The sequence below is a fragment of the Tasmannia lanceolata genome, unplaced genomic scaffold (genome assembly GCF_043159265.1).
Source record: "Tasmannia lanceolata isolate RefF3 unplaced genomic scaffold, GAP_Taslan_0.1 ptg000013l, whole genome shotgun sequence".
Taxonomy (NCBI): Eukaryota; Viridiplantae; Streptophyta; class Magnoliopsida; order Canellales; family Winteraceae; genus Tasmannia; species Tasmannia lanceolata.
The window spans coordinates 11,053,191-11,075,000 of NW_027518690.1; the positions used below are offsets into that span (position 1 = coordinate 11,053,191).

The 21,810-nt window shown below is 37.0% G+C and overlaps 1 protein-coding gene and 1 long non-coding RNA gene across 2 annotated transcripts in view; both read right to left on the minus strand.

Annotated features, from left to right (window-relative positions):
• Nucleotides 1–2,947: 2,947 nt before the first annotated feature.
• Nucleotides 2,948–3,747, minus strand: LOC143890651 (uncharacterized). The gene is made up of 3 exons (XR_013255206.1): nucleotides 3,714–3,747; nucleotides 3,484–3,630; nucleotides 2,948–3,227 (listed from the first exon to the last, which is right to left on the minus strand). It is a non-coding gene; the product is annotated as an uncharacterized LOC143890651 (long non-coding RNA).
• A 12,401-nt stretch (nucleotides 3,748–16,148) lies between these two features.
• LOC143890961 (protein neprosin-like) overlaps nucleotides 16,149–21,810 on the minus strand; it is a 12,462-nt gene continuing 6,800 nt past the window's right edge. The window contains exons 4-9 of the mRNA XM_077395628.1: nucleotides 20,973–21,059; nucleotides 20,567–20,782; nucleotides 17,461–17,622; nucleotides 17,030–17,083; nucleotides 16,800–16,946; nucleotides 16,149–16,544 (exon numbers count right to left, since the gene is read on the minus strand). Of these exons, the coding sequence (XP_077251743.1) occupies nucleotides 16,149–16,544; nucleotides 16,800–16,946; nucleotides 17,030–17,083; nucleotides 17,461–17,622; nucleotides 20,567–20,782; nucleotides 20,973–21,059 (1,062 nt within the window). The remainder of the gene's footprint in view (nucleotides 16,545–16,799; nucleotides 16,947–17,029; nucleotides 17,084–17,460; nucleotides 17,623–20,566; nucleotides 20,783–20,972; nucleotides 21,060–21,810) is intronic.

Consider the following 21,810-nt stretch of genomic DNA (forward strand, 5'->3'; position numbering starts at 1 on the left):
TCACCCATCTTTCTCTTCTTCACCTGATTAAGAACAGACAAGGCCCAGTCCGCGAAGAACGTCTCATTGTGTCCAACCTTTGCTATCCTTATAGAAGGACATGCAATTATCGTTGTTCGAAAGCGGGCATTCATCCCCCTTAGAGTCTCTCCATGCCTGTCTCATTCCCGACCAACTCGCCTCGGCCCCGGTGGTAGACGTACTGCCCTACACAGGCTAGTTCAAGCCATCCTCTTGGGAAGAACTCCATCACACTACTGTTTCGATCCATGAAGAACATGTTCATCAACTGGGCCCCATGTGAAGATACTAAGATATCCATATTGGTCATCAGTTTCACCTGGATCAAGCACCCCAAACCAGTTTTGAATAGAGTTAGTTGAAATTATGATCGCCAGATCTTGATCGGATGGTTAAAGTGGCCCCGGGCTTGATCATTAATAAAGGTGGGCCCATTTTGAACATTAGTAAGCTACTAATTGTTTGATTAAGATGGAACACTGATAATAACAGTGGAATCTGATCCAGAGGCGGACCCACAGAAGGCAGGGCTGCAAGTGGGTCAGGGTCCCATCTAACCTGTTTTTCTAAATCGGGTTGGGTACGGTTCGGTTTGGATTAAGGTAAAAAAAAGAAAAAATATATAAAGGAAACCATGACCCTATGATTTTGAAAATCATAATAAAATTAGAGGGAAGGGGGTCGGGTTCGGTCCGGGTCAACTTACATTATGATTTTGAAAATCATAATGCAAATTTCAATAGCAATCTGACTAGGCGGACGATGAATTCAATAGCAATAGCTCAAGTTATTATATGCTTAAAATGTTTACATCACATAAGTTTTGACACATAGATCTTCAAAGGAAATGATTCAAATTTTTTTAGAGCAAATTCCACCAGACCCACCAGGCCCGCCGAAAAAGAAAGCATAATACGATTGAGGCACTTTTGCATTAGGCTGAACATTGTAGCAATATTGGGCATCGTTAAGAGTAAAAAGAGAACCAGATTGGACATCTTGAGCTTTGCCATTTACATCTATAAGTTGAATGCGTCCAATGTAACATGCTTTCTGAAATTGTTGATCATCATACGGGTATTGGCCACTCCCCATCTCAGGCCAAGGTTCAACACCGTCATTATATACACTCCACTCCCCATCATTGATAGACTCACCTACATGTTAGCACGGAAGTGGGCCGCTTCCAAAAGAGACGAGAGCTTATTCTCTTATGCTTACATGGAAACTGGGATGTAGCACATGGCCGTAATGTGCGAGCTTTTTAGAACCAATTGAACACTTTAGTATCATGTGTGTGGTGCACATCTCTCTGTACCCAAGGATTGTAGTTCAAGACATAGTCATTATCAATTCCTTACAGTTAGAATGCACTTACACTAAGTAAAGGTTCCAGACATAGTCACCTTTATTATACGTGATACTCTGCTGATTGCCCAGCATTAAGTTTTACTAGTATTTTTTCTATTAAAATAAGTGGGGGATTGTTAGTATTTTAAATACTAAAAATGAAAGAAACATTTGCTTTTGAAAAAGATTTTTTTTTGCTTTTGAATTTCCCACCCAAAATTTGAAATTTTCAAATTGATTCTTTCTCTTGTACTTTTCCCACTAAAAACCTTTGGAGTGTGCTCTCTTATCTCTCAAAAGTTTAGTCCAAGGTGGGAAGTTGAGAAAAATTCTCCCATCCATATAAGAGGGAATGTTGAGCTAAGGCTTGAGCCTTTCAAGGGCATTCAATTTGTTTGCCTTGGGGATTTTACAAAGAGAACCAAAAACAAATAAACACACACACACGCGCGCGCGCCGAGCCGAGCCGTGCTGTGTCGGGTCGGGGCGTGGGCGTGGGCGCGGGTGCACGTGTGGGTTGGGTTGGGTTTTGGGTTTTCCCTAAACGAGATTATTATTTTTTAATCACCAAGAGTTGTGTTTTAAACACCAAGAGTCATGTTTATTGTAAACCTAATCGTATCTTTTCTATTTTATCCCAAAAGTCACGTCTATTTAATTCTCCCTAAATCTGACCGTTAGATACATCTTTAATAACGTTTAAAACATACGTTTAAAGGATGCGTTTAATGTTTTAACGTTGTGTCTTTACTGTTTTTAAAAGGTGTCTTCTACAGACACGTTTTTGCTATAAAAACAGAAGCACACCAACGTTTTTTTTTAAAAAAACACACAACTTCTCTGCTTTCTAGCACTCTGTTATCTGTGATAATACAGTGCTTCTCTTTCTTTCTGTTGTTGACAGAACCGAGTTTCTCTCTATATTTCAGAGTGTTCTGTTATTTTATTTCATCTCTGTTTTTATTCCATTTTCTGGGCATTTGGAGTGTTCGTTGTTTGGTTCGGATTTATCTGATCGTGTACTTCATATAGATAGCGACGGTGCGTCGGGCTGTTGTATCCTGGGGGTGATTGCGTTCGAATCTGTTGCACCGGAAGCTTTTCCGCAGAGGCGCAAAATCACCTTAAAGAGAGCGACCTAGTCCGTGCCTCAACTCGCCGCATCGAAAAGGTTATACTAATCATCTATTCTTTCTGTTTTTCACAGAAATCAGTATACAAGTACGCCATATTATTTATATTAAGAGGAAAATTTTTCAACAACTTATGCTTGAATACATTATAGTTCAAAATTATAGAAATCATTTACATTTTGATTTTGAAAATCATAATGTAAATTTCAATACAATCTGACTACGAGGAAGATGAATTCAATAGCAATAGCTCAAGTTATTATATGCTTAAAATGTTTACATCACATAAGTTTTGACACATAGATCTTCAAAGGAAATGATTCAAATTTTTTTAGAGCAAATTCCACCAGACCCACCAGGCCCGCCGAAAAAGAAAGCATAATACGATTGAGGCACTTTTGCATTAGGCTGAACATTGTAGCAATATTGGGCATCGTTAAGAGTAAAAAGAGAACCAGATTGGACATCTTGAGCTTTGCCATTTACATCTATAAGTTGAATGCGTCCAATGTAACATGCTTTCTGAAATTGTTGATCATCATACGGGTACTGGCCACTCCCCATCTCAGGCCAAGGTTCAACACCGTCATTATATACACTCCCTCCCCATTCAACAATACTAGAATGTCTAGCCAACGTAGAATTAAAGAGGGCCTTTGGCCAATATCCCACCTTCCTATTATCCTCTCCATATAATAACCACCAATCTTTACTCACAGGATCCTACAATGAAATAATATTAGAGTAAAATAATTAAAATAAAAGAATCAAGTCGGAATGACTGATTCACAAGGTGCAACCCATTGTAACTATATTACGATGAAAAATCAACATATAAGGGCCCGTTTGGATACCTCATATATTGTATTTGGATTTGGAATTGAGTTTTGAATACAAAATGAACAGATCGAGCAGCTCATGCCTTTTCTTGAAATAAAATGTATGTTTTTAAGTTTGAGGTAAAGTGATTTTGAATTACCAAGTACACAGTGATTGGAAAGTAATACTGGCTTCCATTGTAGACCGAAGGTATTTTAAAAATGGCGCCTAAGGGTGTGACTTTGGAAACTTGTACAAAACCTGGGCAGAGAAGATCACTGCAACCCGTACTACCATAACCGTCTATCTGTGGGTATGCAAAAAACAAAGGGAAAATTAGTAGAGCATCTTAATAACAAATTTTAATGAATTCAAATGACACAAGAATACCGTCCAGGATGCAGATAGGTGGGCGTGATCATCATGGTATATGGCATTATTTACCTAGAGATTTGAAAAAAAAAAATCAAAATTAGAATAAGGGCATATGAGATAGATCTTGGATTTTTACTATGATTGAACGTAAAATGGGAATAAAATAATTTTATGCCCACTTTCCTACCTATAATTGGACATAAAATTTGTTTTATGTCCATTTTATATTGAAATAAATGGAGCCTAAAGGAACGATCAAACACATAAAGGACCTTACGAGCATATTGTATGTCAATGAATTATTTGATAATGTTTTTTTTCTAATTAAGCTAACATCACATCTTTTCCAATCTTGGAAATATTGTTTTTGATTTGTTCTGACATTAGTTACATTCAATTGCTATATTTTTCTAAAGTATGTATGAGACAATTAGGGGTGTAAACGAGCCTGGCCAGCCGGCTCGGCTCGGCACGTTAAGGATTCGAGCCGAGCTTTTACCGAGCCGAGCTTGAGCGAGCTTCCCAGCCCGAGCCAAAATTGACACCCTCAGAGACAATGGTCGACGGTGGAATTAGAGTACTTACCCACCATCCAGCTTGTATAATGTTTGAATTCTCATCTGGAAATAAATCACGAACTCCAATTCTAGAACCACTATATTGATTGCGTATAGTTTTTGGCTCCCATAAATTGAGGTGTGCTCTGGATCCATAATATGTGCCCTTGTCTGTATATTGCGATGCATACTGAGTAATAAACACATTATGTTAGTCAATTAGCTAGCTTTAATAAACAAACATAAAATACAACAAATTATATTACATATTGATAAGAAAATAAAGACACTTTTTTTAAGATGTCCCAATTATGTCATTACTATTTCCCCATATAAAAAGGTGCGGGTATGTATAAAAAGGTGCGGGTATAAGGGGTATACCATACCATTACTAACACAGTAGATCAAACATGGAACCGCAGCTGAAGTGCACAAATCCGAAGATTGTCCTAGAATCCACTAGGAAGAAGAAGAAGAACCCTAGAATCCACCAGGAAAGAAGAGGAGAAGGGAAGAAGGAGAGAAAGAGGAGCTCTTGCTTTATTCAATATTTCATGATTAATAAAAACTATAGCTTACAACGTCTAATATAAAGGAAATGCAATCCCTAACTTGGTAAACTTCTCTTAAAAGAAAGTCCTAAAATTTACCACATAAAGAAAGCAACTATAATTAGAATAATAATCTTGCTAACTAAAAAAATTTCTACCAAAAGAAAGAAAGTTACTACACTAATCCTAGTGTCCTATGTCAGCCCCTCCCACTTGGGAAAAACTCGACCTCGAGTTTAGACAAAATGAAGAGAACAAGTTTAACTTTAGGCCCGTTTAAGGATAGATCTAAACAGATGAACTGCTCGCTTCAACCTCGAATTGAATCCTTTCCATCGGATTAGATACTTCCAATTTCTTGGTAATCCGGCATGTGTGGACATAAGGTTGGACTTGATTTGACTAGAAATCAAGGCCTCAATAAACTCTTCAATCTTGGATAGTTTTGGTAATATGTTTCCTTCACTTTGCTGAGTATGAAGGGTGGAATTACGGAGGTGGGGAAACTCTCTGTCTTCCATCACGATGCATCACCTAGTGATCTGGGTTCTCCAGGCTCTCTGAATGACGTTGAAGGCATATTTTATGTACAAGTAATCAACTCGGGCGATCATTTGTCTCCACTAACTCTGAATCTTGATTGCAGAACTGACATTCCTCTTAAATCCGCTTCTAACCCGATACATGTGCGATGTCTTTTGGATTAGGAGACATGCGGCTTTTCTCTCTGCACGAACTTTGGCCTTCTAGGCTTTCTCACGTCTCAATTTTGCTTGAATTTTAAAAGTCAAAAAGTTTTTTAAAATCAGGAAGTTGGGTGACTAGGTGTTTTGGATATTAGGGACGGCTAGGTTTCATGAGTTGTGGCAAGTAAGGGGTGTGGCGGAAATCAAGGGATCTGCGCTAAGGGAATGTCAATTAAGATTCACCAAGAAAAATCATTTCCATAAGTTAACATTCAGATCGGAGCGTTAGGATCAATCTATGGAAATGATTTTTGGGGCACAACCTATTTAGGCTGTGGCCCATCTAATGGACGGTTTGGATCATCCTATGGTGCTGGCCATACCATACTTTTAATAAAGTGAGGAGTGCCATCATCAAAATACATTAGTGCTGATAACATTTCCTTTAGTAAAAACTACAATTTACAATGTCTTATATAAAAGAAATGCAATCCCTAAATTAGTAAACTTCTCTTAAAAGAAAGTCCTAAAATCTACCACATAAAGAAAGAAACTATAATTAGAATAATAATCTTGCTAACTTAAAAAAATATCTACCGAAAGAAAGAAAGTTACTACACTAATCCTAATGTCATACGTCAATTGCCTCGTAAGATGTCCCAACTCTAGATAGGGTTGTTAGAACTGGATGTAGTATTCAAAGATCAAAGCACACAACTTTGATACTACTTGCAGAAAATCAAGATCAAAGCAATAGAAGAAAAACCCAAAACCAACGAGCACAAACTAACAAGGGAGGGAGCCGAGAGAGAGAGAGAGAGAGGCACCCAAAATGTTCTCCTCTTCACTGTTTTAACGTATTGCACTCTCTCATTTTACAGACAACTATTCCAATCTATTGCTAACTTTACTTGCTGAAGTAAACAGGAGAATGTTTCCTATTCTAAAGGTAAATGATTTCAGCACAACCATGCGTTGATATATGCACTCATATATCTTGTCTTCTAGTATTCTAGTATTTAAGGAGATGTCAAAAGGTCATTAAGGTTTCAAAAAACTCTCACAAGCCAATTAAAAAAGAACAGACAAGCTAGAGGGCACTCATAACAAAAAGTTGGTGTGTTGATATCATTCCCCTTCAAAGAATTCCACTTTCTAAAACCTAATTTTTATTCCTAAACAACCAAAGCAATTTCCTTTTCTAACTAAACACTTCATAAAATCTAATTAGAAATTAAATCTAAACAGAATTAGAACCATCTAAATCTAAACCTACTACTCTACTAGGTATGAATAATATAAAGCTTTCAGTTGAATAGATAGTAGAAAGATATAGCAGTTCAACTAAAAAACAATGACTAAATTTGAATCCATTGGTTCTTTTTAATGAAAATATGATGGAATGCAAAGTTATCAAATGATTCCATTGGTTTTTGTAGTGAAATTTTGCAGGAATACATAGAATTTATAAAATTTGCATATTTTGAAACAACAAATTCATGATTTTTAATTGAGTGTTAAGTGAATAAACTGGGAAGACATGGCTCACCTCACTTTCACGTCTAAGTTTTCAATTCTTTGAATTATAGTTGAATACTAAATGTGACTTTGTATGGAATACAAAGTTATCAAATTTTATAATGGGAAGACTTGGCTCACCTCACTTTCACGCCTAAAGTTTCCCCCATTATAAAATTTGCAGCAAAATTAGATGATACTAAATGTGACTTACACGATAATTCGGTTGAGCAGGGGTTTGAGCATTTGAAGGATATAATTTCTCAAAATTTCGAGAAGATTTAGCCCAAATCAAATCTTCCTTTGTAATTTTCCGAATAGGAACTGTTCCCTGTGGGCACCCTCCATCCTTGAACCCTATCTCTAAAGATAGTCCTAATAATGAAGCTTGTTTATCTTTAATACCTTTTGGAAGGGATCCCGGACCCATCTGCATAAAGACAGTTCTCATCACTAAAATCTTGTTTTCATTTCCTTCAAAGAAGCAAACGTAATTTTCATAGATAATCATAGTAGCATCCAAGTTGATGTCAAAGAAAAAGTTATTCACAAAGTTAATACTTAACAGAGAAAAGAACATACCACTTAAAATAGTATGAATATAAGGAGGAAAGAAAAACCTGGATCGTATGATTCACCAGTAAGGGATGATCAAAAGCAGGTTGTTTGTTGATATCAACACAACTAAAGATCTGTCCATGTTCAGTCTGTAAAAATGTAATCATTATCAATATTTGTATCCACCTACTAATATTATATATGTTTGTGTGTGTGTGTTTACGCATTTGTGTGTGTACGCACTTGTGTGGGGTTTTATGAGACGAATAATAAGCATAACGGATCCCCCAAATATATATATATATATATATATATATATATATATATATATATATATATATATATATATATATATATATATATTTGGATAGGGTGTGTACCAAAAATCAGCCCTATAGGATCATCCTAACCCAATCAAGATAGGGTGTGTACGCACTTGTGTGGGATTTTATGAGACGAATAATAAGCATAACGGATCCCCCAAATATGTATATATATATATATATATATATATATATATATATATATATATATATATATATATATATATATATATATTGGATAGGGTGTGTACAAAAAAATCAGCCCTATAGGATCATTCTAACCCAATCAAAGTTGGAGTGGAAAATGGACAGACACTGTGTGTCCATGTTTCTGCCCATTTTCCCCTCCACAAATGGTAGGGTTAGGATGATCCTATAGGGCTGATTTTTGGTACACACCCTATCCAAAGTAGGGCCTTCCAAATGAATGCTTTGGATCCCCCAAAAAAAGTGGGCCACATGTGTTTTTGAGCATGTGCTTAGATAAGCTTATCTAAGCACGTGCTTAGAAACACTTTCCTCATATATATATATATATATATATATATATATATATATATAGCAGAAGAGAAAATGACAGAATTTTGTCCATTTAACACGTCAATGTGAATGATTTTTACCGTTTTTTTCCCTCCCCACATATCTGTACATACTAGCTATGTGAGAGTAAAAAAGGTATGAATGTTCGGAATTATTTGCAAAATCTGTGTTCGGAATTATTTGCAAAATCTGTGGCATTAACACGTCGCTGGTAATTTTGAATCTTGATTTGCTAGCCACCTCTCCAAATGCCAAATGCTACGTCTCGCCCATCCTTTGCAATTGTATGTATTCAGAGATTTGTCTTACTAGATGTGATGCAAAACAGCACCGAAATACTATTTCTTGAAAGGTTGCTAGCAATAATACGTAAAGAAAGAAGCTAGCAATAATAATTATTATGTAGGAAAGTTTGGGAGGGAAATTAAGGACAACGGGTACCTGGATATGACAATTACGGAAAAAACTACAAAGAAGAGGTATCAAAATATGACAATTACGAAAAACTACTTTGCCTTATTAATTTTTTGAGGATATTACGAATTCCACACACCTTTAAAAATATTTACAAATTCCGGGCACCTCAGAGGAACAACAGATTATGGAAACCTCTATAGATTGGAGGGGTAGGACAGCCTATGGAAATGATTTTACGGGCACAACCTATTGATGCTGTGTTCCATCACATGGACGGTTTGGCTCAACCTATGATGCGGTCCGTACAGTTCTTTGTTGGCCCATGCATCGCACGGGGTTTTTTACTAGTATATATATATATATATATATATATATATATATATATATATATATATATATATATATATGAGGAAATTGTTCTCAAAAAGACATGTGGCCCCAGATTTTTTGGGATCCAAATCATTCATTTGGAAGGCCCTTCCATGGATAGGGTGTGTACCAAAAATCAGCCCTATAGGATCATCCTAACCTTGCCATCTGTTGAGGGAAAAATGGGTAGAAACATGGACACACAGTGTCTGTCCATTTTCCACTCCACCTTTGATTATGTTAGGATGATCCTATAGGGCTGATTTTTTGTACACACCCTATCCTTGGAAGAGCCTTCCAAATGAATGCTTTGGATCCCCCAAAAAATGAGGGGACACATGTGTTTTTGAGCTATAGCTTAGGAACACTTTCCTCTCTCTCTCTCTCTCTCTCTCTCTCTATATATATATATATATATATATATATATATATATATATATATATATATATATATGAGTTTTTGAGCTCAAGCTCAGATAAGCTGAAGCTCATATATATATAGACACACACACACACACACACATTTTTTGGGTGATCTAAACCATTCATTTGAAAGGCCCTTACATGGATAGGGTGCCTACAGAAAATCAGGTCTATAGGTTCATCTTAACCCTTCCATTTGTGGAGGGAAAAAATGGGCAGATCTGTGGAGAAACAGTATCTGTCCATTTTTTCCCTCCTATTTTGGACGAGTTAAGATGATACTATGGACTTGATTTTTGGTACACACCCTATCCATGTAAGGGCCTTTCAAATGAATGCTTTGGATCACCCCAAAAAATGTGGGTACATGAGTTTTTGACGCTCGAGCTATATATATATATATATATATATATATATATATATATATATATATATATATATATATATATATATATATATATATATATATATATATATATATACATATGTGTGTGTGTGTGTGTGTGTGTGTGTGTGTGGAGGGGGGGGGGGTTTGCTAGGGACCATTACAGAAGACATTTCGTGGGCCGGGTGTTTCATGAGCGAGCAACCACGTCAGACGAATTAAATGAATAAGACAAAATCTGAGCCTATGTGGCTGCTCATTCATGCAATTGTCCTCCCGAAAAATGCTTTCCACAATGGTCCCTAGCAAATCTCATACATAATACACACACACACACACACACACACACATTATATTATGGGAAAAGTGTTTGTGAGCTGGAGCTCAAAAACCTAGCGGGGGGCACATTGTTTTGATGATCCAAAGCATTCATTTGATACACCCTCATATAGATAGGGTGTGCCAAAAAAACCAGCTTCATAGGATCATCCTAACCCTTCCATTTGTGGATGTTAAAATGGACGGGTATAAACCTCCATAAATCTGCCCATTTTTAACATCCACAAATGGAAGAGTTAGGATGATCCTATGAAGTTGGTTTGCCAAGGTTGCAAGCCACTATAAACACACCATCTCCATGTTGTTTGACTCATCCTACCCATTTATTATATAGCACCTCACACAGATAGGGTGTTCGTAACAAACCATCTCCGTACCATAATCCTATCCATTCGATCTACAGGAGCCTAATTTCTAGCCATCCATTTTAAACCTCCACAAATCATAACCCTAACCATAACCTATAGAATGAATAGGTTGGATGAGTCAAACAACTATGAGAGATGTTGTATTTAGTCGGCTGCTCAGGTTGCGCGATACCTCAGAGACCTTTTCCCTATATATAAATACACACACACACACATATATATATATATATGTGTGTGTGTGTGTTTGCACACACACATATAGCTGTTATACCTTAATGGTCTTGACTGCTGGTTTATTGATAATTTTAAGTTGCCTCTCAATCTCCAAATCTTCTTCTTTCGCCATACTTATGCTCCCTCTTCCTTCCACTCCATTGCCACTGTTACCAAGAGAAAGTAGTACAAAAAGTAGCAAAAACAATTCCTTCAAACCCATAGCCCAACCGTTAAGAAACGCCTCCCTCAAATCCTTGTAAAATAAAATTCCTCACATACTTTTTTACAGCAAGGATTCCTTGTAGATGTAAGGAAAAAAAATCTTCAAACTTTAAGAAGAGATTCGCAATTACTAAAACTTCCTAGGAGAGGATAAAAAAAAAGGAAGGAGTGATCCAACAAGATAACAACAAAACTAAAAAGGAAAGAGAGTTACTAGCACAAGATAACAACAAACTAAAAAGGAAAGAGAATTACTAGCATAAGATAACAACAAACTAAAAAGGAAAGAGACTTACTAGGAGAGAATAAAAAAGGAAGGAGTACAAGATATGAAGAAACTAAGATGGAAAGAGAGACTTCAGTACATTGGCATCGGAGGTGCATGGAAATAATTACTGCCTAAAAAAATCAATTTGTTGGGCCAATCAGGTTTGAAGATCTGAACCATTCATTTGTTCGGCCTTCACATTAGTGGGCCGTGCCAGAAAATATATACATACCTCATACGATGATCCTAACCCTCCAATCATCCGTAGAGGGATTGAACCATATAGAAACCTCTACAGATCTAAAATTTGTTTTGTGCCAATTTTATGTCAAAAGAAGTAAGAAGAAACGGAAGTTAGGACTCTGTTTGAATTGCACAAAAAATGTTTCTTGAGGATTCATTTCCACAATTTAGATGGAAGGGATATGGGTATCGCTTATTTAAAGGGTTGCCATTATAAACTGATGGTCTGTCTAGATACCAATTGAACTCGGGCGATTTAATACATAGTCTCTGAGGGTTCCACTTGACTTCTTTTAATTTGCTTAGGCCCTCTTTGTTTTTTATTTTGAGAATTGATTTCGAGTTCCAATAAACAATTTTGGACCTGAAAATCAATTCTCAAAATCCAAAACAAACAGAGCCTTAGAACAACAAAGTTTTGCATTTTATAGTGGACTCCATGTTATAGATGTGATTAAATGTTCTTCCCTCAAGCTCTATATTTGCTTGATGAATAAATAATATAATGTAGTTCGTACGCTTTCTTGACTTTAAAAAACTAATTTATCATATTTATCCATCCTATTAGTAAGTTTTTTTTTAATGTGGTATACAATATTACATCTACTTAGCTTATTAGAACTCCAAGTATATTACCTGCTATACCTATATTATTAAGCAAAACTATTTAGCTTTTATAATTGATCAAAATATATTCCCAAATCAACAAATCCTTTTTCATGAGTTTTTATCAAATTTGTCACCCCATACCCATGGGATTCCACGCTTAAGCCACATACATCAAAGTTCAAATGATAAAAATAATATTATGTGTTGGGGGTTAAATCGGTATATCCGGTACCGATCACCAACTCCAAACACAAAACACGCCCAACGTTAGCCCACGCAAAAGAGCTATCAACACCGACCCAATCTTCTCCCAACACCCGCGCCTCACACCATACCGAAGTTACATCTCCCATCATCGGTACCGATTATCCGGAAAATGAGGCACGACCGCGGGAATCTCGCCACCAAGCGGGAAATCCGGTTGACCGTTACACTAAACCCGCCTCTCACGTCCATGAGAAGAATAAAAGGTTTCCGCCAAGACCACCATCCCCCCAAACTCCGCCTGGATATTCAGGGAATCATGCCCCCACGATTGTAACTGCCTCCCATTCCGCCCCACATGGGCAGAATTAAGTTCATGACTAGCATCGTGGGCATAATTGGGGTCTCATCACCTATTGAAATTCCACTAGGCAACCCAACAGGGGGATGAATTGGGTTTCTTTTCAAAAAAAAATTTGAATGATTAAATTAACTAACCTTTGTTACTTTGAAATTTAAATTTAAAACTAAGGGAAAGAAGTTAGCAAGCACAATGAAGAAGGATGTGAAAGAAAAGGATGCACACTGTGATTTTTATAGTGGTTCAACCTTAGCACTTGCCGAGGTCTACATCCACTTGCCAATACCTCCTTGGCACTTCCACTAAGCGATCCTCCTTTCTTATCTGGCCGGATCAAGGAGCCCTCTTAAAAGATTGTTTACCTTTCTTACCGGGCCGAATTGTAGACCCTCTTTGAGCGAGTTGTAAAAGTCTTACAATGTTGAAGAAGACTATAAACTTTGATATGGCTTCTTGTAGGCTTGATTTACAATGAAGAACACTCCCTCACAATATCACAAGAATACAAATCATCTAGTTCAAATCCTCTCAAAAGTCAAAGTTGAAATCTCAGGCTCAAGAGGGTTTGTTGGGTCTTTAATGCTTAAGAATGGATTAACAAATGGTTTTCAAGCTGAATAAATCATATTCAATGTGTGTAAGAAGAAGTAAAAGAGAAGGGAGAGTCATTTATATAGGACCCAAAAAACAAGCCTTTTTCGTCTTTCCAACGGCTAGTTCGGAAGTCTCTCGGAAGCTCGGACAACTAGCCGTTAAAAAAAGATTTTGAAATTTACTGGATTTGGGCGCCCAGAATTTTCGCTCGGGCGTCCAACCCGGGTGCCTAAAGAATTCTTCGGGCGTCTCTGAGTTTTGGGTCGCTTCGGTTAGAATTTTCTCCTTGTATTCGGGCGCCCAAACCTTGGGCTTCGAGCGTCTGTACAAGTAAAATTTTTATAACTTTTTTCATTACTTGTTCATTCTACTTAAGGTCTTTTGATGGATCCTTAGGGTGTGTTATGTATGTTCATGAAGTCTTACATGAGCCTTGAACACAATTAGGACCTTGAGAGGTTTGATTTACATTCTAAAGTTGTGAAAAGACCACCTACGGCTTTGGCCTTCATTCTTGACATGCTTGATTGCTCGGTGGGTCTTGCAAGGTTGCTTTTCTCTTGTGTTTGCCATCCATGAGTCTTTGTCGTTCCTTGATTGCACTTGTCGTGAGACTATCCATGTGAGTTGCTTGTGGATTTCCAGAACTTGGATTACAATACTAACAAGCAAACCTTTACATTAAACATCCAATAAGTAATATTCTGGCAGGGACCCGCCATTGGAAGTCCGTTTATCAAAAACTATTCAAAGCAAACAATAACAAATTAATAGCCTCTGATAACCCACGGAATTAGCCTAAATGATTTCGGCTCTCAACAAGCAATGGAAGCAGGACCTCAAAAGCATCCGTTGGGAACGCCCCAATATGTGCTTATGTGCCAATTTGGGGGGGGGGAGGAGGGTGTCGGTGTACGTTGAGTGGAGATTATGGCAGACTAGAAATTCAGGAAGTTCAAGCACTAGTACATAAGAGGGGCAATATTTCCATTCTTCTTGTTTCACCATTCATGTTAATTAGGGGTCCTAGGCCCTCTTTGTTTTGGATTTTGAGAATTGATTTTGAGTATAGAACCTACGTTGCATTCGACAACCATCCATGGAAAGGCTTCTACGGATTTTTATTTTTATTTTTTGTTGCATAGAATGGAAAATTCTGAAAGATGCAGTTCACTTCCCTTGGACCCATTTGGGATTGTCAGAAAAACATTTCTGATGGAAAAAATATTCTTTGGGATTTTCTTTCTTTCCATGATTAGAGGGGAATTCTATGATTATGGTAAAATTGAAGATGAATAGGATTGGTTCCAATTATCTTTTTCATCTGTAAAAAAAAAGTAGGAAATTTTAGAAATATTTTTCCTTGTAAAACATTTCCACAAAATATCCAAACAGGGCCTTCCATCAGCCAATAATGTGGCCCACACTATTTTTGCTACACATGCCAAGCATAAAAACACTGCGTTGAGGGGCCCCATTACATACAAGAGAATAAAATCAATGTACGCAATGCTTAAAAAAGCATAAATATGAATTCTGTGTATGCATCAAACCATGCAATTACAGTTAAAAAATTACCCACATTGGCAATTATTGGGCTGGATAGGGCCCATGACGGCCTCCCCCACCTTTCTCTTCTTCATCTGATTAAGAACATACATGGCCCTAAAAACACTGCATTGAGATCCCCCACTACAAAGAAGAGAATAAAATAAAAGTAGCATACACATGAGTTCTGTGTATGCACCAAACCATGCAAAATACAACGAAAAAATTACCCACATGGGCACTTATTGGGCTGGATAGGGCCCATGGAGGCCTCACCCATCTTTCTCTTCTTCACCTGATTAAGAACAGACAAGGCCCAGTCCGCGAAGAACGTCTCATTGTGTCCAACCTTTGCTATCCTTATAGAAGGACATGCAATTATCGTTGTTCGAAAGCGGGCATTCATCCCCCTTAGAGTCTCTCCATGCCTGTCTCATTCCTGACCAACTCGCCTCGGCCCCGGTGGTAGACGTACTGCCCTACACAGGCTAGTTCAAGCCATCCTCGTGGGAAGAACTCCATCACACTACTGTTTCGATCCATGAAGAACATGTTCATCAACTGGGCCCCATGTGAAGATACTAAGATATCCATATTGGTCATCAGTTTCACCTGGATCAAGCACCCCAAACCAGTTTTGAATAGAGTTAGTTGAAGTTATGATCGCCAGATCTTGATCGGATGGTTAAAGTGGCCCCGGGCTTGATCATTAATAAAGGTGGGCCCATTTTGAACATTAGTAAGCTACTAATTGTTTGATTAAGATGGAACACTGATAATAACAGTGGAATCTGATCCAGAGGCGGACCCACAGAAGGCAGGGCTGAAAGTGGGTCAGGGTCTCATCTAACCTGTTTTTCTAAATCGGGTTGGGTACGGTTCGGTTTGGATTAAGGTAAAAAAAAGAAAAAATATATAAAGGAAACCATGACCCTATGATTTTGAAAATCATAATAAAATTAGAGGGAAGGGGGTCGGGTTCGGTCCGGGTCAACTTACATTATGATTTTGAAAATCATAATGCAAATTTCAATAGCAATCTGACTAGGCGGACGATGAATTCAATAGCAATAGCTCAAGTTATTATATGCTTAAAATGTTTACAACACATAAGTTTTGACACATAGATCTTCAAAGGAAATGATTCAAATTTATTTAGAGCAAATTCCACCAGACCCACCAGGCCCGCCGAAAAAGAAAGCATAATACGATTGAGGCACTTTTGCATTAGGCTGAACATTGTAGCAATATTGGGCATCGGTAACAGTAAAAAGAGAACCAGATTGGACATCTTTAGCATTGCCATTTACATCTATAAGTTGAATGCGTCCAATGTAACATGCTTTCTGAAATTGTTGATCATCATGCGGGTACTGGCCACTCCCCATCTCAGGCCAAGGTTCAACACCGTCGTTATATACACTCCCTCCCCATTGAACAACACTAGAATGTCTAGCCAACGTAGAATTAAAGAGGGCCTTTGGCCAATATCCCACCTTCCTATTATCCTCTCCATATAATAACCACCAATCTTTACTCACAGGATCCTACAATGAAATAATATTAGAGTAAAATAATTAAAATAAAAGAATCATGTCGGAATGACTGATTCACAAGGTGCAACCCATTGTAACTATATTACGATGAAAAATCAACATATAAGGGCCCGTCTGGATACCTCATATATTGTATTTGGATTTGGAATTGAGTTTTGAATACAAAATGACCAGATCAGCAGCTCATGCCTTTTCTTGAAATAAAATGTATGTTTTTAAGTTTGAGGTAAAGTGATTTTGAATTACCAAGTACACAGTGATTGGAAAGTAATACTGGCTTCCATTGTAGACCGAAGGTCTTTTAAAAATGGTGCCTAAGGGTGTGACTTTGGAAACTTGTACAAAACCTGGGCAGAGAAGATCACTGCAACCCGTACTACCATAACCGTCTATCTGTGGGTATGCAAAAAGCAAAGGAAAAATTAGTAGAGCATCTTAATAACAAATTTTAATGAATTCAAATGACACAAGAATACCGTCCAGGCTGCAGTTAGGTGGGCGTGATCATCATGGTATAAGGCATTATTTACCTTGAGATTTGAAAAAAAAATCAAAATTAGAATAAGAGAATATGAGATAGATCTTCGATTTTTACTATGATTGAACGTAAAATGGGAATAAAATAATTTTATGCCCACTTTCCTACCTATAATTGGACATAAAATTTGTTTTATGTCCATTTTATATTGAAATAAATGGAGCCTAAAGGAACGATCAAACACATAAATCCCCTGGCTCGGCTCGTTAAGCTTAACGAGCCCGGCCAGGCGGCTCGGCTCGGCACGTTAAGGATTCGAGCCGAGCTCGAGCTGAGGTTTTACCGAGCCGAGCTTGAGCGGGCTTGGAAGCTCGAGCCAAAATTGACACCCTTAGAGACAATGGTCGACGGTGGAATTAGAGTACTTACCCACCATCCAGCTTGTATACCGTTTGAATTCTCTTGTGGAAATAAATCACGAAATACAACTCTAGAACCACTATATTGATTGCGTATAGTTTTTGGCTCCCATAAATTGAGGTGTGCTCTGGATCCATAATATGTGCCCTCGTCTGTATATTGCATTGCATACTGAGTAATAAACACATTATGTTAGTCAATTAGCTAGCATTAATAAACAAACATAAAATACAACAAATTATATCACATATTGATAAGAAAATAAAGACAAATTTTTTAAGATGTCCCAATTATGTCATTACTATTTCCCCGTATAAAAAGGTGCGGGTATAAGGGGTATAACGTACCATTACTAACACAGTAGATCAAACATGGAACCGCAGGTGAAGTGCACAATCCGAAGATTGTCCTAGAATCCACTAGGAAGAAGAAGAAGAACCCTAGAATCCACCAGGAAAGGAGAGGAGAAGGGAAGAAGGAGAGAAAGAGAAGCTCTTGCTTTATTCAATATTTCATGATTAATAAAACTACCACATATTTCTCGGGCCGGGTTTGGGAATCGGGGGTTTTCCGAAAAAAAAAACCCGACCCGACCCGACCCGAGATATTTCTCGGGTAGGGTTGGGTTCTCCAAAACCCGACCCGCCCGACCCGAGTTGCAGCCCTACTTACAACGTCTAATATAAAGGAAATGCAATCCCTAACTTGGTAAACTTCTCTTAAAAGAAAGTCCTAAAATCTACCACATAAAGAAAGCAACTATAATTAGAATAATAATCTTGCTAACTAAAAAAATTTCTACCAAAAGAAAGAAAGTTACTACACTAATCCTAGTGTCCTATGTCAGGCCCTCTCACTTGAGAAAAACTCGACCTCGAGTTTAGACAAAATGAAGAGAACAAGCTTAAATTTAGGCCCGTTTAAGAATAGATCTAAACAGATGAACAGCTCGCTTCAACCTCGAATTGAAATCATTTCCATCGAATTAGATACTTCCAATTTCTTGGTAATCCGGCATGTGTGGACATAAGGTTGGACTTGATTTGACTAGAAATCAAGGCCTAAATAAACTCTTCAATCTTGGATAGTTTTGGTAATATGTTTCCTTCACTTTGCTGAGTATGAAGGGTGGAATTACGGCGGTGGGGAAACTCTCTGTCTTCCATCACGATGCATCACCTAGTGATCTGGGTTTTCCAGGCTCTCTGAATGACGTTGAAGGCATATTTTATGTACAAGTAATCAACTCAGGCGATCATTTGTCTCCACTAACTCTGAATCTTGATTGCGGAACTGACATGCCTCTTAAATTCGCTTCTAACCAGATACATGTGCGATGTCTTTTGGATTAGGAGACATGCGGCTTTTCTCTCTGCACGAACTTTGGCCTTCTAGGCTTTCTCACGTCTCAATTTTGCTCGAATTTTAAAAGTCAAAAGGTTTTTTAAAATCAGGAAGTTGGGTGACTAGGTGTTTTGGATATTAGGGACGGCTAGGTTTCATGAGTTGTGGCAAGTAAGGGGTGGGGCGGAAATCAAGGGATTTGCGCTAAGGGAATGTCAATTAAGATTCACCAAGAAAAATCATTTCCATAAGTTAACATTCAGATCGGAGCGTTAGGATCAATCTATGGAAATGATTTTTGGGGCACAACCTATTTAGGCTGTGGCCCATCTAATGGACGGTTTGGATCATCCTATGGTGCTGGCCATACCATACTTTTAATAAAGTGAGGAGTGCCATCATCAAAATACATTAGTGCTGATAACATTTCCCTTAGTAAAAACTACAATTTACAATGTCTTATATAAAAGAAATGCAATCCCTAAATTAGTAAACTTCTCTTAAAAGAAAGTCCTAAAATCTACCACATAAAGAAAGAAACTATAATTAGAATAATAATCTTGCTAACTAAAAATAATATCTACCGAAAGAAAGAAAGTTACTACACTAATCCTAATGTCATACATCAATTGCCTCGTAAGATGTCCCAACTCTAGATAGGGTTGTTAGAACTGGATGTAGTATTCAAAGATCAAAGCACACAACTTTGATACTACTTGTAGAAAATCAAGATCAAAGCAATAGAAAAAAAACCCAAAACCAACGAGCACAAACTAAGAACGGAGGGAGAAGGGAGGACGCGCGCCCTAGAGAGAGAGAGAGAGAGAGAGAGAGAGAGAGAGAGAGAGAGAGAGAGAGAGGCACCCAAAATGTACACACCACTCACCTTTTCAATTCACGTTTTGCTCTTCACTGTTTTAACGTATTGCACTCTCTCTTTTTACAGACAATTATTCCAATCTATTGCTAACTTTACTTGCTGAAGTAAACAAGAGAATGTTTCCTATTCTAAAGGTAAATGATTTCAGCACAACCATGTTTTTGATATATGCACTCATATATCTTGTCTTCTAGTATTTAAGGAGATGTCAAAAGGTCATTAAGGTTTCAAAAAACTCTCACAAGCCAATTAAAAAAGAACAGACAAGCTAGAGGGCACTCATAACAAAAAGTTGGTGTGTTGATATCATTCCCCTTCAAAGAATTCCACTTTCTAAAACCTAATTTTTATTCCTAAACAACCAAAGCAATTTCCTTTTCTAACTAAACACTTCATAAAATCTAATTAGAAATTAAATCTAAACAGAATTAGAACCATCTAAATCTAAACCTACTACTCTACTAGGTATGAATAATATAAAGCTTTCAGTTGAATAGATAGTAGAAAGATATAGCAGTTCAACTAAAAAACAATGACTAAATTTGAATCCATTGGTTCTTTTTAATGAAAATATGATGGAATGCAAAGTTATCAAATGATTCCATTGGTTTTTGTAGTGAAATTTTGCAGGAATACATAGAATTTATAAAATTTGCATATTTTGAAACAACAAATTCATGATTTTTAATTGAGTATTGAGTGAATAAACTCACTTTCACGTCTAAGGTTTCAATTCTTTGAATTATAGTTGAATACTAAATGTGACTTTGTATGGAATACAAAGTTATCAAATTTTATAATGGGAAGACTTGGCTCACCTCACTTTCACGCCTAAAGTTTCCCCTATTATAAAATTTGCAGCAAAATTAGATGATACTAAATGTGACTTACACGATAATTCGGTTGAGCAGGGGTTTGAGCATTTGAAGGATATAATTTCTCAAAATTTCGAGAAGATTTAGCCCAAATCAAATCTTCCTTTGTAATTTTCCGAATAGGAACTGTTCCCTGTGGGCACCCTCCATCCTTGAACCCTATCTCTAAAGATAGTCCTAATAATGAAGCTTGTTTATCTTTAATACCTTTTGGAAGGGATCCCGGACCCATCTGCATAAAGACAGTTCTCATCACTAAAATCTTGTTTTCATTTCCTTCAAAGAAGCAAACGTAATTTTCATAGATAATCATAGTAGCATCCAAGTTGAAGTCAAAGAAAAAGTTATTCACAAAGTTAATACTTAACAGAGAAAAGAACATATCACTTAAAATAGTATGAATATAAGGAGGAAAGAAAAACCTGAATCGTATGATTCACCAGTAAGGGATGATCAAAAGCAGGTTGTTTGTTGATATCAACACAACTAAAGATCTGTCCATGTTCAGTCTGTAAAAATGTAATCATTATCAATATTTGTATCAACCTACTAATATTATATATGTTTGTGTGTGTGTGTTTACGCATTTGTGTGTGAACGCACTTGTGTGGGGTTTTATGAGACGAATAATAAGCATAACGGATATGATCCCCCAAATATATATATATATATATATATATATATATATATATATATATATATATATATATATATTTGGATAGGGTGTGTACCAAAAATCAGCCCTATAGGATCATCCTAACCCAATCAAAGTTGGAGTGGAAAATGGACAGACACTGTGTGTCCATGTTTCTGCCCATTTTCCCCTCCACAAATGGCAGGGTTAGGATGATCCTATATAGCTGATTTTTGGTACACACCCTATCCATAGAAGGGCCTTCCAAATGATTGATTTGGATCCCCCAAAAAATATGGGCCACATGTGTTTTTGAGCATGTGCTTAGATAAGCTTATCTAAGCACGTGCTTAGAAACACTTTCCTCATATATATATATATATATATATATATATATATATATATATATATATATATATAGCAGAAGAGAAAATGAGAGAATGTTGTCCATTTAACACGTCAATGTGAATGATTTTTACCGTTTTTTTGCCGTCCCCACATATCTGTACATACTAGCTATGTGAGGGTAAAAAAGGTATGAATGTTTCGAATTATTTGCAAAATCTGTGTTCGGAATTATTTGGAAAATCTGTGGCATTAACACGTCGCTGGTAATTTTGAATCTT